Source organism: Balaenoptera ricei, chromosome 2, assembly GCF_028023285.1.
Source record: "Balaenoptera ricei isolate mBalRic1 chromosome 2, mBalRic1.hap2, whole genome shotgun sequence".
In the NCBI taxonomy this organism is placed as follows: Eukaryota; Metazoa; Chordata; class Mammalia; order Artiodactyla; family Balaenopteridae; genus Balaenoptera; species Balaenoptera ricei.
In genome coordinates, this window is record NC_082640.1 from 179,268,040 (window position 1) to 179,286,559 (window position 18,520).

The 18,520-nt window shown below is 51.6% G+C and overlaps 1 protein-coding gene across 2 annotated transcripts in view; it reads left to right on the plus strand.

The window, feature by feature from the left end:
- The first annotated feature begins 4,586 nt into the window (after positions 1-4,586).
- The window catches only part of TUNAR (TCL1 upstream neural differentiation-associated RNA), a 55,498-nt gene continuing 41,564 nt past the window's right edge, over positions 4,587-18,520 (plus strand). The window contains exons 1-2 of one of the 2 annotated variants that reach the window (XM_059915845.1): positions 4,820-4,908; positions 5,184-5,507. In XM_059915845.1, the coding sequence (XP_059771828.1) occupies positions 5,496-5,507 (12 nt within the window). In that variant the 5' untranslated portion in view covers positions 4,820-4,908; positions 5,184-5,495. Of the gene's footprint in view, positions 4,909-5,183; positions 5,508-18,520 lie in introns of both variants that reach the window. The other variant, XM_059915846.1, reaches the window with a different exon arrangement.

Sequence of the window (18,520 nt, forward strand, 5' to 3'; positions counted from 1 at the left end):
TTTATTTTTCAATAGTTGTGACTATGTGACCAGCAGGCACTGAAGAAATTTGAATAATTGTCATTAACTGCTGGATCCTTATGATCTCAAAGGTCACTCAAACTCTTAGCCACATCACTGCTTAATAGGACTTTAGCTTTTGCTGAATACCCCCAGTGATGGGGAACTCACTCCCTCCCAAAGCACCTCACTTGATATCTGGGTTGCTCTGATTCAGGGGGTTGGCAAACTGTTCTGCAAAGAGCCAGATACTAAATTATTTAGGCTTAGTGGGCCATACAATCTCTGTAGCAAATACTCAAGTCTGCTCTTGTAGCGTGAAAGCACCATAGACGATACATGAATGAATGGGCAGGATATGTTCCAATAAAACTTTATTTACAAAAGTAGTCAGAGGGCCAGGTATTGATCTAAGTGTTATCCTTCCTTGTCCTGAAAACACCGTCTCCCCGGTGGCCTAGTTCAACGTTTTGGGGCCACACGTAGGAGCTAATGCAACCCTCTCCTATAAGAAAGCCCTTCAGCTCTTTAAGGTGATGATACCCTCTTGCCAAGTTATCTGTTTCCTTTTCTCCCATGATCCCATCTCTCCTCAGTTGTCCTAATTCCAAGTCTCTCACCTCTTCTTAACTGTGGTTGGCTGAGTTATTTTATTTTGATAACCACGTTAATATGGGTGTTGGAAAGGAAAGATTGAGACCTAAAGCCTCTTTTTCTAGGCAAAAACAGTGTTTCATTTTACCTGTCCTTTAAGACACCCTCTCCCCACTCCACAGGCCCTATCCTTTACCTCAGCTGCCCCCGTTAGCACCAACGCTGCTTATCCCAGAGGCCGCAATCATCAGGACCAGACCACCCAGGCAGAAGCCCCAGGTTCCAGTCATGAGGTCTGCCAGGTATCAGCTTTGGCAGACCTCAGGTATCAGGTCTCAGGCTGCCAGCTTTGAGGCTGAGGGATCATCCCACCAAGGAAACCTTCCTCAATCCCCTGAATCCAGGGAAGAGCCCCTCTTCTGTGCGACCACATGGCCTGCAGGCACCACAGCCCTGAGCCCCCGTCTTGCCACCCCACCCTGCTGACTGGTCTCTCTCCCCACTAGACTGTGAGTAAAATGAGAACAGGGACCACGGTGTGTTCACTGCTGAATGCCTAGAGCCAACAGAGTGCTGGGCACAGAGTAAATGCTCAATAAACATAATATTAAATGTAATGTCATAATATTCAATGAATGAATGCACAAATGAATGAATGAGTTGTAAAAAAATCCTGAGAATGAGTGAATGGGTTATGCCTCCTGTGCATACAATGTACCCACTACACATTGCCAAGCCCGCTCTCGCACTTAGGGACCCATGCAGTGGGCTCTGGCCCTCGCAGTGGCCCTGCAAAGCACTGAGGTTGGCAGGGATCATGATCCCATTGCCCCTATGAGTGATGGGAGGTGCCCCCATCAAGCACGGCCAGTAAACCTTTGCCTGGTGGTTGCCTGGAGGCTGGGTCCTCTCTCTGGCTCTCTGCCATGTTGTCCCTCCCCACTCACCACCCCATAGCCCTGGCTCAAAAGATGTCCTTGCTTGTGCCTTCAGGGAGGGGACCGGCACTCAGAAACGGTGGTCTCCACAGCTGCTGTCCGTCCTCTTGCTTTCCTGTCTTGGGTCTTAACTCCTGCCCACATGAGCTGCTTATTCATAGCTCTGTGAATTTCCCCTATACATTCCTCTTGATCAGTCCATTCCTGCTCATGTCCTCTCCACATACCCAACATCTACTCATGCCTGGAGACCCAACTCAAATGCCACCTCCTCTGTGCAGCCAGCTGCAGTCCTGTAGACAGATGTCTGCACTTTTATCACTTCTGTCTATGCCTCCAAGAATAGTACTTGGTAATCCTGATAAGACAGAGCTTATGAATTCAAAATAAAATTGAGGGTCTAATGATGGTAACAATAGGTAGCTTTTATTGACAGTTGACTCTTCCAGGAACAAATCCTGGTGACTTTATACACACATCTCACTTGTAATCCTAAATGTCAGGTAGGCATTTTCTATATTATTGTTGTCTCCATTTTTCTTTAGCCTGGCAGACAAAATAGGGAAATGGTTAGGAACGTGGCCTTTGGGGTTAGGGAGACCAGGTTGCAACTCCAAAGTCCATTCATTTGCCAGCTATGTGACTTTAGGGAACCTATATAACGTTTCTGAGCATCCCGCAGAGAAGGGCAGTTAAAATTAGCACTTGTAGATAAAGCCCTCAGTACCTAGAGTACCCGGCATGAGTTAAGCCCTCTATAAATGTCTCAAGGAGGATTCAGAGGACAGAGGGTTTATCTAATTCATCTTTGCACCCCTAGTGACTAGTATTGTGCCTAACTTCCAGTGAACGCTCCTTACAAATTTGGGGAGATGTTCCTCCACTGCCATGCAGATGGACATCCTGGAAAGATGTGGCCCTGGGGATTCACGGGTTTCCTTAATCTCAACGCGCTCACACATTCCCCACCTCTATTAAGAAAAGCATGAGGAATAACAATATGATGCAGAGGAAGTCCCACCTGTTGCCCTCTTGCCCCACCCCCCATACACGCACTGTAAAGGATGAACATGCCGGCTTTGGCTTTGACGCAAGCCAATATTTTTCAAATCTTTGTGCACAGTGAATGAGATGTTTGTATTGTCAAATCACATTTCCCCACAGGCTGCCTTGTTTGCTGAAATAGTGGGGCCCAGATACTGGTTGTGCGTGGAATACAAGCTCTGAGATTTTATTTATTGTGAGCACGGGGTTCCCTGACCAAATCACATGTCCACTTATATCTGCATATTGGGAAATCTGGGCTGAAGAAAGAGCCGGCTGCCAACATGGCACCAGGAAACAGTCCTTCTGCAGTTTCTGTGGACCAGCTGCCTGGCTGCCACCACCCGTAAAAACTGGTTGGGCACAAGCGTTGCTCCCAATTTCACCGGAAAATGTTGGATCTCACCTGGCACATGGGCTGGGATGCAAAGTGGTTTTCTCAGAAAAGTGCTGCCTTTGGGCCTCTGTTTCTCAAGATACAGGTTTCTGTTTGGATGGGTTTGCAGGGTTTTTCAACAAGAGCTACTGACATCTGAATAATAATTATGGTAATAATCATCACCATCATCATCATCATCATCATCATCGGAGGAAGAGTCCTGTCAATGGGCTGACAAAACCCACTCGGGTCCTGGTATTTCCCAAAGCATCCTCAGGGATGGGATCTGCCCTGGTGAGACCCACTGCTAGGATGTGGGAACTTTCTTGGGCAAAGAGGTTCCCCTTCTCCTCTTTGGGGTCATCTTCTGCCTCTTTCTCCCCATATCCACACCAGAGAGGAAGAGAGGACAGTAGGGTGAGGAAGGGGTGTGGGCTTGGTCCAGGGGGTGAGGTGGCAGGAATGAGCGGTCTTCCCAAGAGTGGGGAAGTGAGGCTCTCTGCACCCAGCTGCTGAAGAGGGGCAGTGGTGGTGTTTGGGAGCTTGGAAATCAGGAGGCCTGGGCTCTGCTTGCTTTGAGGCTCCCAGGGGACCTGGGCAAGTCATCTCCCTCATCCAGAAAAGTGGTCCCTGCCTGCGATGAGGACTTTCACAGAGCCTTGCCCCACTTTCCTGGGCTTTGGGGTGTATTTTGGGGGAGGTCCTAAAGGATCAGGAGATAGGCTGTAGCTTTACAGCTAATGCATGTTCACATTTGTGGGGCACCTTAGGTGCTAGCATTTAGCTACAAGCTTTGGGGATGAACACTCTATTTTACAGAAGATGTGAAGTAACTTAGGGCACATTCTATATACATATTGCGGGAAATTGGAGGGGCCCCAAATCCCAAAATAGGAAGGCATCCCGAGCCAGATTAAAGGGTCCACCCCCAATGTGAGAAACTGGATACAGGAGTGGGGTAGGCTGGGGAGGTGCCAACACTGGGGTTGGTTTGATCACAACGAAACTGCCCCCGACATCCTGGTCCATCCTTCTGGTTTGGGGAAGGAAGGAGGAGCTCAGAAAAGGGAGCTGAGCGACCTGGGCTTCCATGATGAAGAGACAGCGCAGGAGCAAAATGTCCAGGAAGGAGTGAGAGAGACCAGAGGAAAGAGGTGCCTCTTCCACCCGCGTCCTCGGGTCCCCAAGTACGCCACGTGGGTGGGAGCGTGTCACACATATTCACGCGCCCACTGCCACATTCCTCGCGCTCTCGCCCCGGCCGGGCCCATATCCGCGCGCCTGTAGGCGCCGGGCCTCCACGGGCCACGTCGCCGCCACCTGCTGCTGCATCCCTAGTTAAGGGGAAGGCGCATCTCCGCGCCTCCCCCATCAGCCCCCACCCCCAGCTCGGTGCGGGCCTTCCCCCCACCCCCATACTCCAGGGCCGTGCTGTAGGATGTCTTCCCCGGGCCCCCTCCCCAACGCAGAGGGGGAGGCGGAAGGAGGAGCTCCGGCTGCAGCCACCCGCCCTCCCCCCACCTCCGGAGCTCCCCTCCCCTCCCCTCCCTTCCCCTCCCCTCTCCTCCCCTCCCCTCCCTTCCCCTCCCTTCCCCTCGGCTGCCGCAGCCCCGCTAGTCGCGCGCGTCAGCGTGGGCTCCCCAGAGCGAGTCGCTAGGTAACAGGGCGGGCTCCGCAGACCCGGGGCCGGGGAAGCCCAGGCGCGTCGTCAGCAGCGGCGCTGCGGGGCGGGGGCGGGGGGCGCACGGACCCTCCCCCGTCCGGGCCTGCGGACCCAGGCTGGCCCGCCGCCTCCTCCCAGGACGCCTTAACCCGCGCGGTTCGCCGCCGCCGAGGTGCCCCTCCCTTGCAGGGACCCCGACGCAGCCAGCCCCTTCCTCCTTCCCAGCCGGTGCGCACAGCTTTGCGCGGGGCAGGGTGGGCGCCCCGCTGTCGCGGCCGCCGTCGCCGCCGGTAAGCTGCTCTCGGGGGCCGGGGCTGGGGCGGGGAGGAGGGAGAGCGGGAAGAGCGGGGCAGCTCCCGCCACCACGGCCGCCGGACCGGCCATGTGCTAAAGTTTCTGGGGCTCTGCACCCCACCGGGCGGGCGCGCGGCGCGGGGCTCAGCGGCGCGGTGGGTGGGGCGGCGCGGTCCTGCCGGGTGCCTGCCACCCCCGGACCCGCGGGGCGCAGCTCTGCGCGCTCTCACGCTCTCTCTTCCTCTCTTCTCCTCCGCGCTGCCTCCCCGAGGTCCTCCTGCCGAGCCCCGGCGCGGGGCATGAGGAGCCCCGGGGCGCCGCCCGGAGACTACCCGGCTGCGCGCACACCTCGAGAGCGGCGGACCGGGACATGAGCCGCGCGCGCGGGGTCCGGCCCCCGGCGGCCAGCCCCAGCTGGCGGCGGCCAGCGGATCGGCGCTGCCCGGGAGAATGAGGCAGGAGCCGGCGGCAGCCTTCTCTTTCTCCTCTTCCTCCTCTTCGCCTTCCTCCGGCTCAGGCACCGCGGGCCCGGGCCAGGCTGTGGCTCTGCTGCGTGCCCCGCGCGCCCCCCGCCCGCCTCCGGATGCACTGCTCGGTAAGCCAGGCCCTCCGCCGCGGAAACAAAGCCCCTTCGCCCGGCCCCGGAGGCTGCCTCTGAGCCCCCTGCTCGGCCCCCACCCAGAGCCTGCGGCGTTTCTTACTGAACCCCTGGATTCCCCCGTTCCCCAAACCCTGCCTAGAGGCCGAACTGCCCGGGCGCCTTCGAGACCTGGTGCTTTCCTGGGCCATCAGGGAGGCAGATGCGGGCTTGACACGCAGGCAGGAGGAGACCTGTTTGGTCTCCGTAATGCTATATGCCACCTGCGTTCAGACTCTTCATTTGTGGAGGGAGTCGACTCATATATAGTGACCTCGAAACTGGTGTCCAGGCTGTGCTGGGTAGTATGTCTCCAAACCACCGGAGGAAGTGCGTTTCCCTTCTTCTCTGGCTCAGATGAGGAAACTGAGGCCCAGGGCGGTTGAATGACTTAATCAAGGTCACAGGGCCAGGAAGCGCAAGCCAGGGAGACCAGGATTGGAAACCAGGGTGCTCTTTCCACCTCTCCCTCGAGCTGATCCTTTTGTAACAAACACACCTGTCCCATTTCTTCTACTAACTGCTTCCGTCTGGAGTTACTGCGTGTGTGTGTGAAAATACTTGTGCTGATGAGTATCTGCTTGGATGAAATAAATTGCTGGTAGCACGTATTTTTTTTTTTTTTTTTTTTTGTCCATCTCTCCATCACATAGCTACTCACCCTTATGTGATCTGTAAGTGCACGGCCGCTTCTGTTCAGGTAGGAGGAGGATATGTTCCCCTGGGTGGTCTCTTTCCTGGGATTCTGTTTCTCCCAGGCCTCTGAAAGGTGGGAAAGGGCAGAGTTCAGATCCTCCTGTGTGCCTCTTCTATGCTGTGTGTGCCCGGCACATGCTCGGCCTCAGAACCATGTGGTAAACCTTTCTGTAGGGTGAGGACTAATCAAAGCTCCTGCCCCTGGTTGTGTAAGTCTTAGAGATGGTTACTTAACAGGCTGATCCCAGATGGCCACTGTGTAGGAACCAACCCTGCCCGAAATTTTATCTTGGCTCACATTTGCCGACCCTCCATGTCAGCAGAACTTCCCACATCTCAATCCAGAAGAAAAGGAGAGGGGGGTTTATTGTAGGCAGGAGGCCTTAGCTTGCCCCCAACTCTCTGGTTTTGTAGCTCTTAACTGTTTGCTTAAGTGCGTTTAGGTCGACCCTGAAAGGGGAAGCCACGCGGAATCATTTGGTCCTGGTCTGAGTGGCTTGTTTACTCGGTTGAGTCACCAAGTGTTGAGCTTGGTGGTCTGCAGGACTCGGATGGTGTTGGTGTCAGCGCAGGGAAAGGCCATCGGTTTCCCTGTCAGTGAAATGACGGGTCACAGTGGATGAACTCTCCGATCCCTTCCAGTGAAATGATTCTTCGAGTGGCAGAAGAGGGGGTTACAGGCCGGAGCTAGGGGGTGTGAGCTGATCAGACCCACACATGTGGACAGATAACTTGTTGGTCGAATAGGTTGTTGATTTCCAAGAGGAGGATATGGTGCCCGAGGGAGCTGCAAAATTCAGGTTCCACCCAAAGGAGGTGAAGCCTGGGCAGTGCTTTAGTGGATTATTTATTGGGCTAAAGCATGGTGGCTATAAAATGTCCCAGCGTGCCAGATTGGGTTCATGGGACAGGTTAGGCATTTCATTTGGAGAGATGACATTGACCCCTAAGAACTGATGAAATACAACGCATCAACTAGATGTCCAGCCGGCTCGAAAGTGACCAGCTGGTGAGCCTGCCTGTTCCTTTCAGAAAGAATCTGTCATAGCTGCATAGGTAAAACCTTCTCAGCCTAAACAATTAAAGCAAGTAAATAAAGTGATTTTTAGACTCTCCTCTCTCCATTGTTTGCTGATTATATTAGGGAAGGGTGGAGCCTCTCTCAGCAGTAATAGAGGAACTGTCACAAGGAAGGGGGACCACTAGGATGTTTAGACCCTGACTTAGTCTTTGCCTGTTGATTACAGCTAAATTCGTCCACTTGACCTATGGGCCCTTAAGGGGGTTGTTATAGGTCTTTTAAAGATGTGGATCAATGAACCTTTTAAAGCGTTACTGAATCTCAAATGAAATGGGCATGTCCCACCTTTTTTTCCCAGAAACTAAGCTCCCAGCGGGTTTTATGACTGTTTGATATTTACAGAACCAGAGCAAAGCTTTCATTTTTGACAAGCTCATGGGGTCTGTGAATGGCAAGTAATGCATCTTGTGTGGACATATTAATCTACCAGCATTGTGTGTTTTAGCTCCCCATGACTAACAGGTGAGGTTTTGAATAAAAATGAATGCAGAGAAACAATCTTCATGAAGTTACTTTTGAAAATGATAATGTAATTATGAGAGAACAGTTTTTCTGTCACATATCATACTATTGCTACCCAGAGCCTGATTACACAGAAAAATATTGCTCTTGTTCCTCATATTCAGTGTTTAATTCATCAGTTCTCTCTTATTTTTTGCTCTTTTTTACCCTCCTGGCGTGAAAGTGTGCAATTGAGAAAAAAAGTCTCCCTTTTCGATTCTGTTTTGTCTTAAACCCACTTCTTTTGTGGAAGATCGCTAAAGCTGACCTCTTCCACACCATATATAATGGCGTCATGTTCAGGTATATTCTAGGTGCCTCATGTTTCTCTTGGGAGAGCAGGAGGGGTATGTATCACAAATGAATGACAACAATGAGACGTTTCCCTGGTGGGCATCTCATTTCTAACTCAGGAGTCTAGACCAGGAACTCTTTTGATCAGAGCTGACAAGCCCCGCATTGTGAGAACCCGCTTCGGATACTGCAGCGTTTGCGCAATGTTAAGGATGTACGCAGGTACCTATGGGGCGTGTTCCTTTTCTCTAAAAGGAACATCCTCCAGAGGCCAGGAGACCTGGGATTTATTCTTGACTCTGCTGTGAATTGGCTTTGTGACCTTGGATAAGTCATCTCCATTCTTGGGGTCTTCATTTACTTCTGTGCAATGAGTGTGTATGTTTGTATGTTCCCCGTGTTCATGTGCATGTGTATATATTAGTGCCAGGAGACCCCCTCCTACTCTAAGAGTCCTCGGAGTCTGGATGTAGCTGGTTATTAATAGCTCCAGAGTGCCCTGTGCTTTAAGGTTACGTAACATTTTCAATTAAACATCTGTATAAACAGTAAAGAACTGGTTATTATAAAAAAGTGTATTGATTATTCTAAGCAGGGACTCTATCCTGTGTGATGAAAGAACTTTTCGTCTTAAAGGCAATAATGCCAGCTTTCCCATCATGGCACCTTGCGGGTGGCATCTTGGCACACAACGGAGAGGGCTGAGCCAGGACCCTCTCTAGGGTCCATGCGGCAGGAGCCACAGGAGCCACTATGTAATTTGGGTCAACGGGGTAGGAGAAATGTCACATCTAGCTGTATAGCTCGAGGTCCAGGGGACATGGAGGTTTCGCCGTAGTCTTAGGCTGTTCCTGGAAGGTAGGAGGGGAAGTATTTAATTACTGTTTGCAGTTGTTTTGAAAATGGAAAGTACTTTAATTAGAGCCTTGAATTCAGCTGAAGCTGAAAAATGGTGAGAAGTTCGTAGATTTGGCAGCGGTGTTTTTGCCGGGTTCTCCGAGCAGGCTTGCTTGTCACACTTTAAATAGTCTGTGGTCAGAGCTCAGGTTTCCTAGCGAAGCTGCAGTCATCATCAGATAAAGAGAACGGGAGAAAGGAACCACCAGTCCTTAAACATTTTGTCCCCCCGGCTCTGCAAAGTAGATCTTACGAACCCTTGTTCTAGATTCGGAGCCTGAGCTTGGAGAGCTGAGGTGTGTCGCTCAAAGTCGCACGGTTATTGAATGGCAGAAACAAGCACGATTTCAAGTGCATTCTGCTGGGGTTGAAAGCATCCTTCCCTTACCTGCCACACTTCATGTCCACTGATGCTGCAGCGTGTCTGGAAACCAAATTGCGTCCTTCTTCCCGAATTTTTAAATAACACTATGGCACAGAGAGGGCATGCCAAAGATTTGATGTATATAACATATGGGGGTGATTTGGCTCTTGAGAGACTTCTGAATCCAAAATGCTGGATTTCTTTGAACTCTATGTCGAATGTATTAGATTTGAAAGATACTCAGAAATAAGCCAGGTGTTACCCTACAAGGGTTAGTGTTGGTAGTTCTTCGGGGGAAGCTAAAATAACTCCTTAGGTGCCATGTCACCCTAAGTTCTACGGGAAGTGACCACAAGCTGGCACGTGGGATGTTTTGGAAGGCGTTGCCAGCCTGCACCTCGCGAAAAGGGACACAGAATAAAAGTTATGTAACAGAAGCTTTCAGAAAGAGCGTGACTCCTCTTCCAGCATGCCACACGGGTTAATCCTCCCCCAGACAGCAAACTAGAGAAAGAAGTAGGAGGAACATATACAGGAACTTAAAGGTTCACCTACAGCTCTTAAGAATTTCCAGGACTTAGAGGAGGAATGGTCAGTCTCAAGAACTTTTCAAGCCCCCAAATAGAGATGCCGTCACAGCAGATATTTCGTGGTGCCTGCGGAGGTCCACCCACGTTAGTATAGCTGCTGCCGTCTTTGCTGATAGCTCTACAAATCTGGGTGAGTCTCATCCATACCCAGGACAGGAGATTCCAGAATCCTGTCTGCAACACACAATTTACAGAGTTAGATAAAGGGAAGTCATTGGAATCACCCTTCCTTACCTTCTAGTAATGATACTCAAGCTGGCTGTCTTCGCCAGCAGTTTAAATTCCTTCCAGCTCTGATGCTGGCCTTGCCCATGTCATAGGAGTGATGTCTTAACAAAAAGGACCTTCCCTCCACCTCTTCTGGATTCCTGAACGGCTTCTGTGCCAAGAGCTTCGAGTTTCATGAAAGGTGATTAATGAGAAAAAGCAGACAGAATGAGTTGGAAGACTCAATTGTGATTCACCTGTCATCTGTAAAATACCAAAACATCTTAGCAGCCAGCACAATTTTTCGATATGGTGAATGAGAAATTACATTGCATGTCCCTAGTGAGACCCATAGAGTTTGTACCCTTTGCCCCCAAGCCTTGAGAGAACAGATTCCTGGTAGCTTCAGTTCTGGGCCAGATTTTTAGTACCTTTGGCTAGTCAATGGCAGAGAATGCAAAAGTGGCCGTAGAGAGGCATCGGCGGTTAAGCAAGAGGGCAGTGAAGTCCCTGGCCTCTGATTTGTGATTCCTGTGAACACTTATTTGGGGCCTAGTAAGTAGAAATGATTTAACACCCATTTCCAGCATTTAGAAGCACAAAATTTTACTAAATTTACTAAAGAATTTTATATGTTTCACGCTGTCTTCTTATGTGGCTTGTGACAAGTGTGAATGAGACTCTATATGGGTTTAAAAACCTACACCTTTACAAGCCCTTCTGGTAGACTTTGAGGGCTTGCCTTAGTATTTGCTAGGCTGAATGCTTCTGCACTCAACATCGTTGAAACCAGAATCACAGGTCAGGTGGGGTGTTTGGGAGGCTCTGTGTATTCTCGCTTCAGTTTCTCAACAAACTGTGGTGAGCCACTCTATATGCCTCATTTAGCGTCCCCAAGCAGAAGCACACGTAAGGAGTGCCCAGGGCCTCCTGTTTTTCCATCATCCCAGGTTTTGAGCCTATGTCTGCTAATATAGTCTGGGATCCTGACCAAGACCATTTCGTTCTGCCACAGATAAACCACTCAAGTTACATTGGCCTCTGTGTGACCCGCCCCGCCCCCCGAAAGATTCTTGATTCCTTTTCATTCAGAAGATCGATGATAATGGCCATCATCTTTTAATGATCAATATTGACAAGTCTTCTGTTTTTCAATAAAGTGAATATGCCTTGAGAGCATCATGCATAAGCTGAAAATGATTTATGAGTGCATGTAGTCCCATTAACTTGCTGAGAGGGCTTTATTGAAAACTTCTGAAAAAGTAAGCCCGGCTTTGCAGTGTTAAACATTAAAGGTAGAAATGGAAGCCCGTGCTCTCCACCCAGAAAGCAGGAGTAGAAGAATACACTTGTTCTCTAAAAGGGAGTGTTGAGACTTTTCTCAGTTTTACCAACAAGATCAACATCGGTCCGAAAATTTCCTGTAGGTGCTGAGGTTGTCATAAGCCTGCTCCGGGATATCCCTGTGGAGTTGGAGAGCTGCCCTGTCCATCTGTCCAGGCATGGTGCCCTCTCCTCCATTGGGTGTGCCTCCCTGGTCCTGCCCGATCACTTTGGTGATCACTGGGGTCATTCTTCCATCGCACAGGGGTGGACTGTCAACAGCAGAACAAAGATCCATTGAACGCCAGCTCTGTTCCAGGCACTGCAAGGCATTGGGGCTGCAGTGGTGGACCACAGACAGCTGCAGTGTATCCACGCGTGGCTCCTGTTGCTGTAGGCCTGGCACGGCACCACTGCCCTTTAGGGCCCGTTCCAGATCTGCAGCGGAGCAAGGAGGCCAGTGGGGAGAGCCCAGCCTGGGAGTGAGGGGGCCTGCTTGTCAGCCCTGTCTCACCTGGGCACCTGGGGACAAGCCTCTGCCCCACTCTGGCCCTCCACTGGCTTCCCTTGGCTGTGAAGTGCAAGGACTGAGCCATGCAGGGTTTTTTCCAAGCGGGATCCAGGTACCACTTCCACGGAAGCATCCGGGGAGCTTGCTAAAATACAGATTCCTGGGCCTTGTGGCAGACCTATTGAGTCAGAACCTCAGAGGGTAGGGGCCCAGAGTCGGTATTTTTAGCACCCTCCCAGTAATTCTTATCTCAGGAGCAATAAAAATGCGAGAACCACTGATTCTTATAGGTAGTTAATCACTCATCCCCCTTCTTGCTCCAAAATACTCAGAATATGGCGCCCCCTCCCATGCTGGCCACTCTCCCCACCTCCACCCAAGCCATTCTTTTCTCTCCTGCTCTTTCTGCTTCCCTGCTGCCCTCTACAGTTTGCTTTCCAGTGGCCCCCAGAGGGAGCCTTCTAAAGGACCATGACCTTTTCTGCTCAGAGCTCGCCAGTGTCCCTGAGAGCAATGGCCAACGACTTTGGCAAGGCCTCCAGGGCCCTGCACAATCTGGCCCTGGGTCCGACCTCCACTCCTGCCACCTCCCCTTGCTTCTCCCCTTCTAGCCACACCGGCTTCGTGCCGTTCCTGAAACCCACACAGCTGCCCGAGAGCCTGGTCACTCTCCGTGAGCCCATGGGACCTGGGGACCGACAAGGAAGGGGGCTCAGCAGGTGGGGAACAGCCCCAAGGAGCTGCTCTTCTCTGTCCCCCCCACTGCTTTGAAACCCTGTACAGACAGATGCTCTCACGCTCCCTGGGGCCAGTCTCAGCTTCCAGGCCCTCCACCAAATACATGCTGTTTTAGGAGCAGTCCTTTAATTCAGAGCACCATATTATGGGGTGAGTCATCACTGGACGGGATCATTGAAGTGGGCCTGGAGATCTCTTTCAGAGGAATCTTCTAGAAAGACCCTGATCCCCTCCCTTAGGCTGGATGTTTCTTCAGCCACAGTTAACCCCGGGGGCCCTGCCATCCCTCCTCTTCCTTCCACAAACATTCCCAGGGCAGCAGCTATGTCCAAGCATCATTGCAGGCCTGCCGTACACGGGAGACGCAGCGGCTCTGGGGTCTGCTTGGTTTCGTCTCCAACTCCGGCTCTTGCTTTCATAAAGATGGAACAGGGAGGCCTGGACCATAGTCCTCTGGCCTCTGTCTTCTCCCACTGAAGAAGAGGAGCTCTGGCCTGTTTTTCAGGAGTGGCTCTCCTGGGCCCCGGGTGAAGCAAACCGATCTCAGAAATATTGAGTGTGTGCTGAGTAGGAGGGAGAGATGGACCATCTCATAAGATTCGCCTCCAAGGAGACCTGACCGCGTAACCTGGTGTAGAGATTTAAGACGTAAAGAGTGTCTTAGACAAGTCAACACATGGCACTAGTTCAGGGTCCCTTGAAGCCAGCCTGCCCGGCAGTGTATCGCATGAAAAAGGCCATGAAAACCTCAGACCCTACTGGGTCCTGCGCATGGTAGGTGCTTCTCCTTGAATCTCGTGGAAAGAACCATTTTCACTCGTAGCATCCATCTCACAGGTTCCTGCAGTGGACACGTGGACCAGGCCGTCACTGAGAGGCCACCAGGTAGGATGGTGTGGGGATACAGGGAAAAAAAGATGCTCTCTGTCTTCAATGGACTCAGAGACAGTCGGGGAAACGTGTAACTACCCTGTAGCTAATTAGAGTGGTTGACGTGCCCCGAGAAGGCAAAGGTGGGAACAATGGCTTTGGATGGGGGAGGGTGGGGGCATGAGCCTTGAGAGATGAGTAGGAATTTGTCAAGCAGAGATGAGGGCGAAAGCCATTCCAGGCAGGAGGGAGAGTGTGAGCAAATGTGCAGAGGCTGGACCATCGGGTAGGTGAGCAGGTGGTGTAGGGCTGTAGCGTCGGGCTGCTGGAGCACAGGTGCATCAGTCCTGTCCCAGTGGGAGTGGGCCTGGAGTGCCAGGTTAAGGAGGGTGCCGTGTCTCACAGGTGATGGGGAGCCATAGGAAGTGCTTGCGTGAGGGTGTGGGCTTTAACAAGACAGCTGGCGGTCCTGCTTCCTGCTCCCCTGTAATGTCTGTATTATGGTGAAGGTGTGTAAAAGGTATAAATGTATTAAAAGGTGTATAAAAAGAAGGCGTCGTCTGTGCAGGATAAGCGTGATTGTCTGGGGCGTGACCTCCAGGCCCTGTTTCTCTGATGCCCTGTGTCTACTGCTCTGTTTCTGTTGAGTGATCCTCCAGGCCCCGCTGCCCAGACCCCAGCTCCACTGACCCTGCCGGACTCGGAGGGGAAGCGAGGTGGCCACTGGCTGTAGCACTTGCTGCCCAGCCGTCGTGGACTCCGGCCAACGGGAAATGGAGCAGGCGGTGTCCCAGCCTGATTCACTGAGCCGTGGGTCTCCCTGCACCCCTGCAAACGCATTCAGGCTGCTCCTGGCCTAAAAACAATGCTCCCAGACCTACAAACACAGCTGAGCGAATCCAGGGCATGCGTTCGCCGGCCAGCTTCCCTGAGCTTCCCCCAGCAACGGGCTCAATGGGCTGGAAAGGGGTCAGTTTCAGGAACCAAAGCCCATGCCATTCTGATCGTTAACTTTGAAATCAACATGCCCGGTGGGATGGGTGACTTCTGCAGAGCCAGTGGGGTGGACCCAAGGAAGAGGGTCCCAGGGGTCCTCTACCTTCTCACTGCTAAGAGAAGGAGAGGGAGAGAAAAGGCGTGTTCCATAGTCCAGTGGGCAAATTCTTAGCTGTTTCTGGGGAGTTTGGCCCTGGAAAAGAGCCTTCTTTAGGAGAGGTTGACTGCAAAATCATGCCAAGGGCAAAGCATCCCGGGCAGTTTGAAGAGCTGCCGCCTGCTGGAGAGCTCACCACCCCAGAATGTGGGCTCGGGAAAGGGATGCAGCTCCACCCTCTCAATGGCCCCATTGACAGGTCAAAAAATTGAGGCCCAGGGAGGAGAAGCAACTGGCCCAAGGTCACACAGTGGGATTGGAACCCAGCAGGGCATCAAGTCATTCTGGAGTTGGTCATGATCTTTGAAGCTGGCCAGTGCCCAGTGTTGGCGGAAGTCCATGTGGAAATGGACAGTTTGTACTCACACTGCTTTGTCCCCAACCAGTCACAGAGGATGTGGCTTTCTCCTTGTTCCTTTGCCCTTCCTCTTGGAAGCCAGGCCCAGAGCCAGGGTCCTGGGCAACCAGAATTGGAGGGGGCTGGGAATACCCCTAGATCTCTGGCCCTTTCTTTACTTGCTCGTTTCTGAAGCTTGTGTGGATGTTTGATGCAAGGAGAGAACAGTATCAGAGCAAATCAGAATGCTTCTCAGCATCTTGGCATGGGAAGAACTGACGCTGAGGTCCGTTTGGAGCTCAGGGTATCATGAAAAGCCCCACCAGTTATCCAGGAAAGCCTGCCACCCAGACTCTCCAAGCTCCTTGGATGTACCCGTGTCTAGCCCAAACCACCATTGGCATCTGCATCGGTGTCTCTGTCTCCTCCCAGCTGTCTGTTCCTGCATCCCCAGCACCAGGGACAGAGCTTGCTTAGTGCTAGGAGTGGTTCCATGCCTCTTAGTGGCTGAGTGAGGGGTGCTGTGTGGAAGGGGATCTGTTTGATGAGCTTCTGGAACAACCCGGCTCTCCTGGCTGTGTTTCGCCTTATCAAGGAGGTTCTCCCAAATGCGTGAGAAGCTGATGTCAGTCCTGCCGGCTGACTTCAGAACAGTAAAACCTTCAAGGCTTTATTAGGCAGATATATAAGTACAGTTCCCGTTCATGAAGTGCGTCCGTCACAGCCCTCAGGAACATGAAGGAATTGTTTGCAAACTTTCCCAGGTTATTACCCCCAAACTTGGTAAATGTATGTTTTAGATAAATAATCTTGGGAGGCCCGTATGTTATGGCAGTTCGGGACAGAGGTAATCTACCTGCTGGCAGGTTTCATAGGTTTCACCACCTTATTTACACTTATTTTTAATGGAAGAGTAGAGCAGAGCTAAAAAATATTATCCTCATATGGAGGGAGGCTAAATGTTTTAGAAAATGTATGGGTGCCACGCAGGTAGGCAGGGTGATTATTCTGAAGACATTTTGAGTGTCTGACCTCAGTCCCTCTGTTTTTCTGGTCAAGGACCTAACCCCTCCCAGATGGGAATGGCAGTTCTTCAGTGAGATTTTGATTACTGTCACAGCCTCTTCTGGGGGGCATGCGTGTTTTAGTTGAACCTGTTTTCAGAGTCAAACCATGGAGCATCTAACTCACTGTGCGATTCTTGGACAATTTGCTTTCGCGTTTTTGGACCTTGTTTTCTCTTCTGTACAATGGCCGTAATAATAACAATTAGTGATAATCATAGCTTTTTTTTTTTTTTCTTCAATAGAGCCCTTTAATTTTTATTTATTTTTGGCTGCGTTGGGTCTTCGTTTCTGTGCGAGGGCTTTCTCTAGTTGTGGCACGCGGGGGCCTCTCTTCATCGCGGTGCGTGGGCCTCTCACCATCGCGGCCTCTCTTGTTGCGGAGCACAGGCTCCAGACGCGCAGGCTCAGTAATTGTGGCTCACGGGCCCAGCCGCTCCGTGGCATGTGGGATCTTCCCAGACCAGGGCTCGAACCCGTGTCCCCTGCATTGGCAGGCAGATTCTCAACCACTGCGCCACCAGGGAAGCCCCATAGCTTTTATATACTAGGTGCTTACTCTGGGTGGAGACTTTGTGCTGAATAAATACTTTCCATGGACTATTTTATTTAATCTGAGCAAGAGCTCAATAAAGCAGTTACTTTTCTTATTCCCATTTTACAGATGGGGAAACTAAGGCTTAGAGAGTATTTATTGCTGCATATAAAACACCTCCAAATGGTGGCTTCAAACACTAGTCATCCTTTAAGTCCAGGGGCTGCCTGGGCTCAGCTCGATGGTTCTTGCTGAAGGCCTGTGAGATCAGTCAGGTTGTGGCTGTGGCTGGAATCATCCAGAAGCTTCCTCACTTCCATGCCTGGTACTTGGCCCAGGGGGACGCACACAGCCTGGGGGTGTGGGGGGCTGTGCAGCTGGGGCTCCTCGGATCTCTGTGCGGCCTTTCCACGTGGTCTCTCCAGCAAGGTGGGCCAGGCCAGCTGGACTTCCTACATTGTGGCTCAGGGCTCCAGTGCGCATGTCCCAAGAGGGAGGGAGGTGTGGGAGGGCCGTCTGTATCGCCTTTTATGGCCAAGCCTTGGAAATCATACAACATCACTTCCGGCATATTCTGTCCCTTAGAAACAAATCACTAAGGCTGCCCACATTGGAGCCCACATTGATGGGAAGGGCGTTGCAGAATTTGGGGCACGTTTTAAGCCACCATGGAGAGCATAGGTGGCTTGTACAGGGGGTGGACTTTGGTAGGCGGCAGAGTAGGGTGTGACCCAGGCGATAGGATCCTGAGCACATCCGGTCACCCCCCTGACATTTATAAACACTGACCACCTTGCTCTGCGGAAAACCGGAGCTCCCTAAACCCCGGCACACTCCCGTCCACCTTGCAGGTGTGCTCCCCGAAGAAGCAAACAAAGCTGCTAAGAGCCCCATGTCTGCTTTTCGGTTCAGAGAGGTGCTGGTGCAGACCCTGTGTATGCCCCACCTCGCCTCCCCTTTCGTGCCCTCGCCTCCCTCCCCTGCACTCTGGTCTCTGCTCACTTTCTTGGGCCCTTTGGCACTTTTGCCTCCGTGAACATTTCTGCATCAACAAGTATTAAAAGTTGTATCTCATGACTGAGTTGATATCAAGGTGAATATTTTAATGTTATATATCAAAGCATTTTCTTCTAAGTAAAAGTTCATTTTTTTCTTCTGATTTTAAAAGAAATGGAAACGTTTCTGTGAGTCCTGAGCCCTGTGCCCCCTGCATCTGATGGAAAAGTCAGGCCTGCCTGCACCTACCCTCCCTGCCCTCCATTCCCTCCCCGTCCTCTCCTTTCCTCTCCTCCCTCCACCGGTACTACTTCTCTCTCTCTCTTTTTTGTTTTTAATGCACATTCTTTTCTAAAAGTTATTTGTTTTATTTATTTATTTTTGGCTGCGTTGGGTCTTTGTCGCTGCGCGCGGGCTTTCTCTAGTTGTGGCGAGCGGGGGCTACTCTTCGTTGCGGTGCGCGGGCTTCTCATTGCGGTGGCTTCTCTTGTTGCGGAGCACGGGCTCTAGGCACGTGGGCTTCAGTAGTTATGGCACATGGGCTCAGTAGTTGTGGCGCAGGGGCTTAGTTGCTCCACAGCATGTGGGATCCTCCCAGACCAGAACTGGAACCCATGTCCCCTGCATTGGCCGGCAGATTCCTAACCACTGCGCCACCAGGGAAGCCCCACATTCTTTTTTTTTAAAATTAGTTATCTATTTTATACACATCAGTGTATACGTGTCAATCCCAATCTCCCAATTCATCCCCCCCCACCACTTTCCCTCCTTGGTGTCCATACGTTTGTTCTCTACATCTGTGTCTCTATTTCTG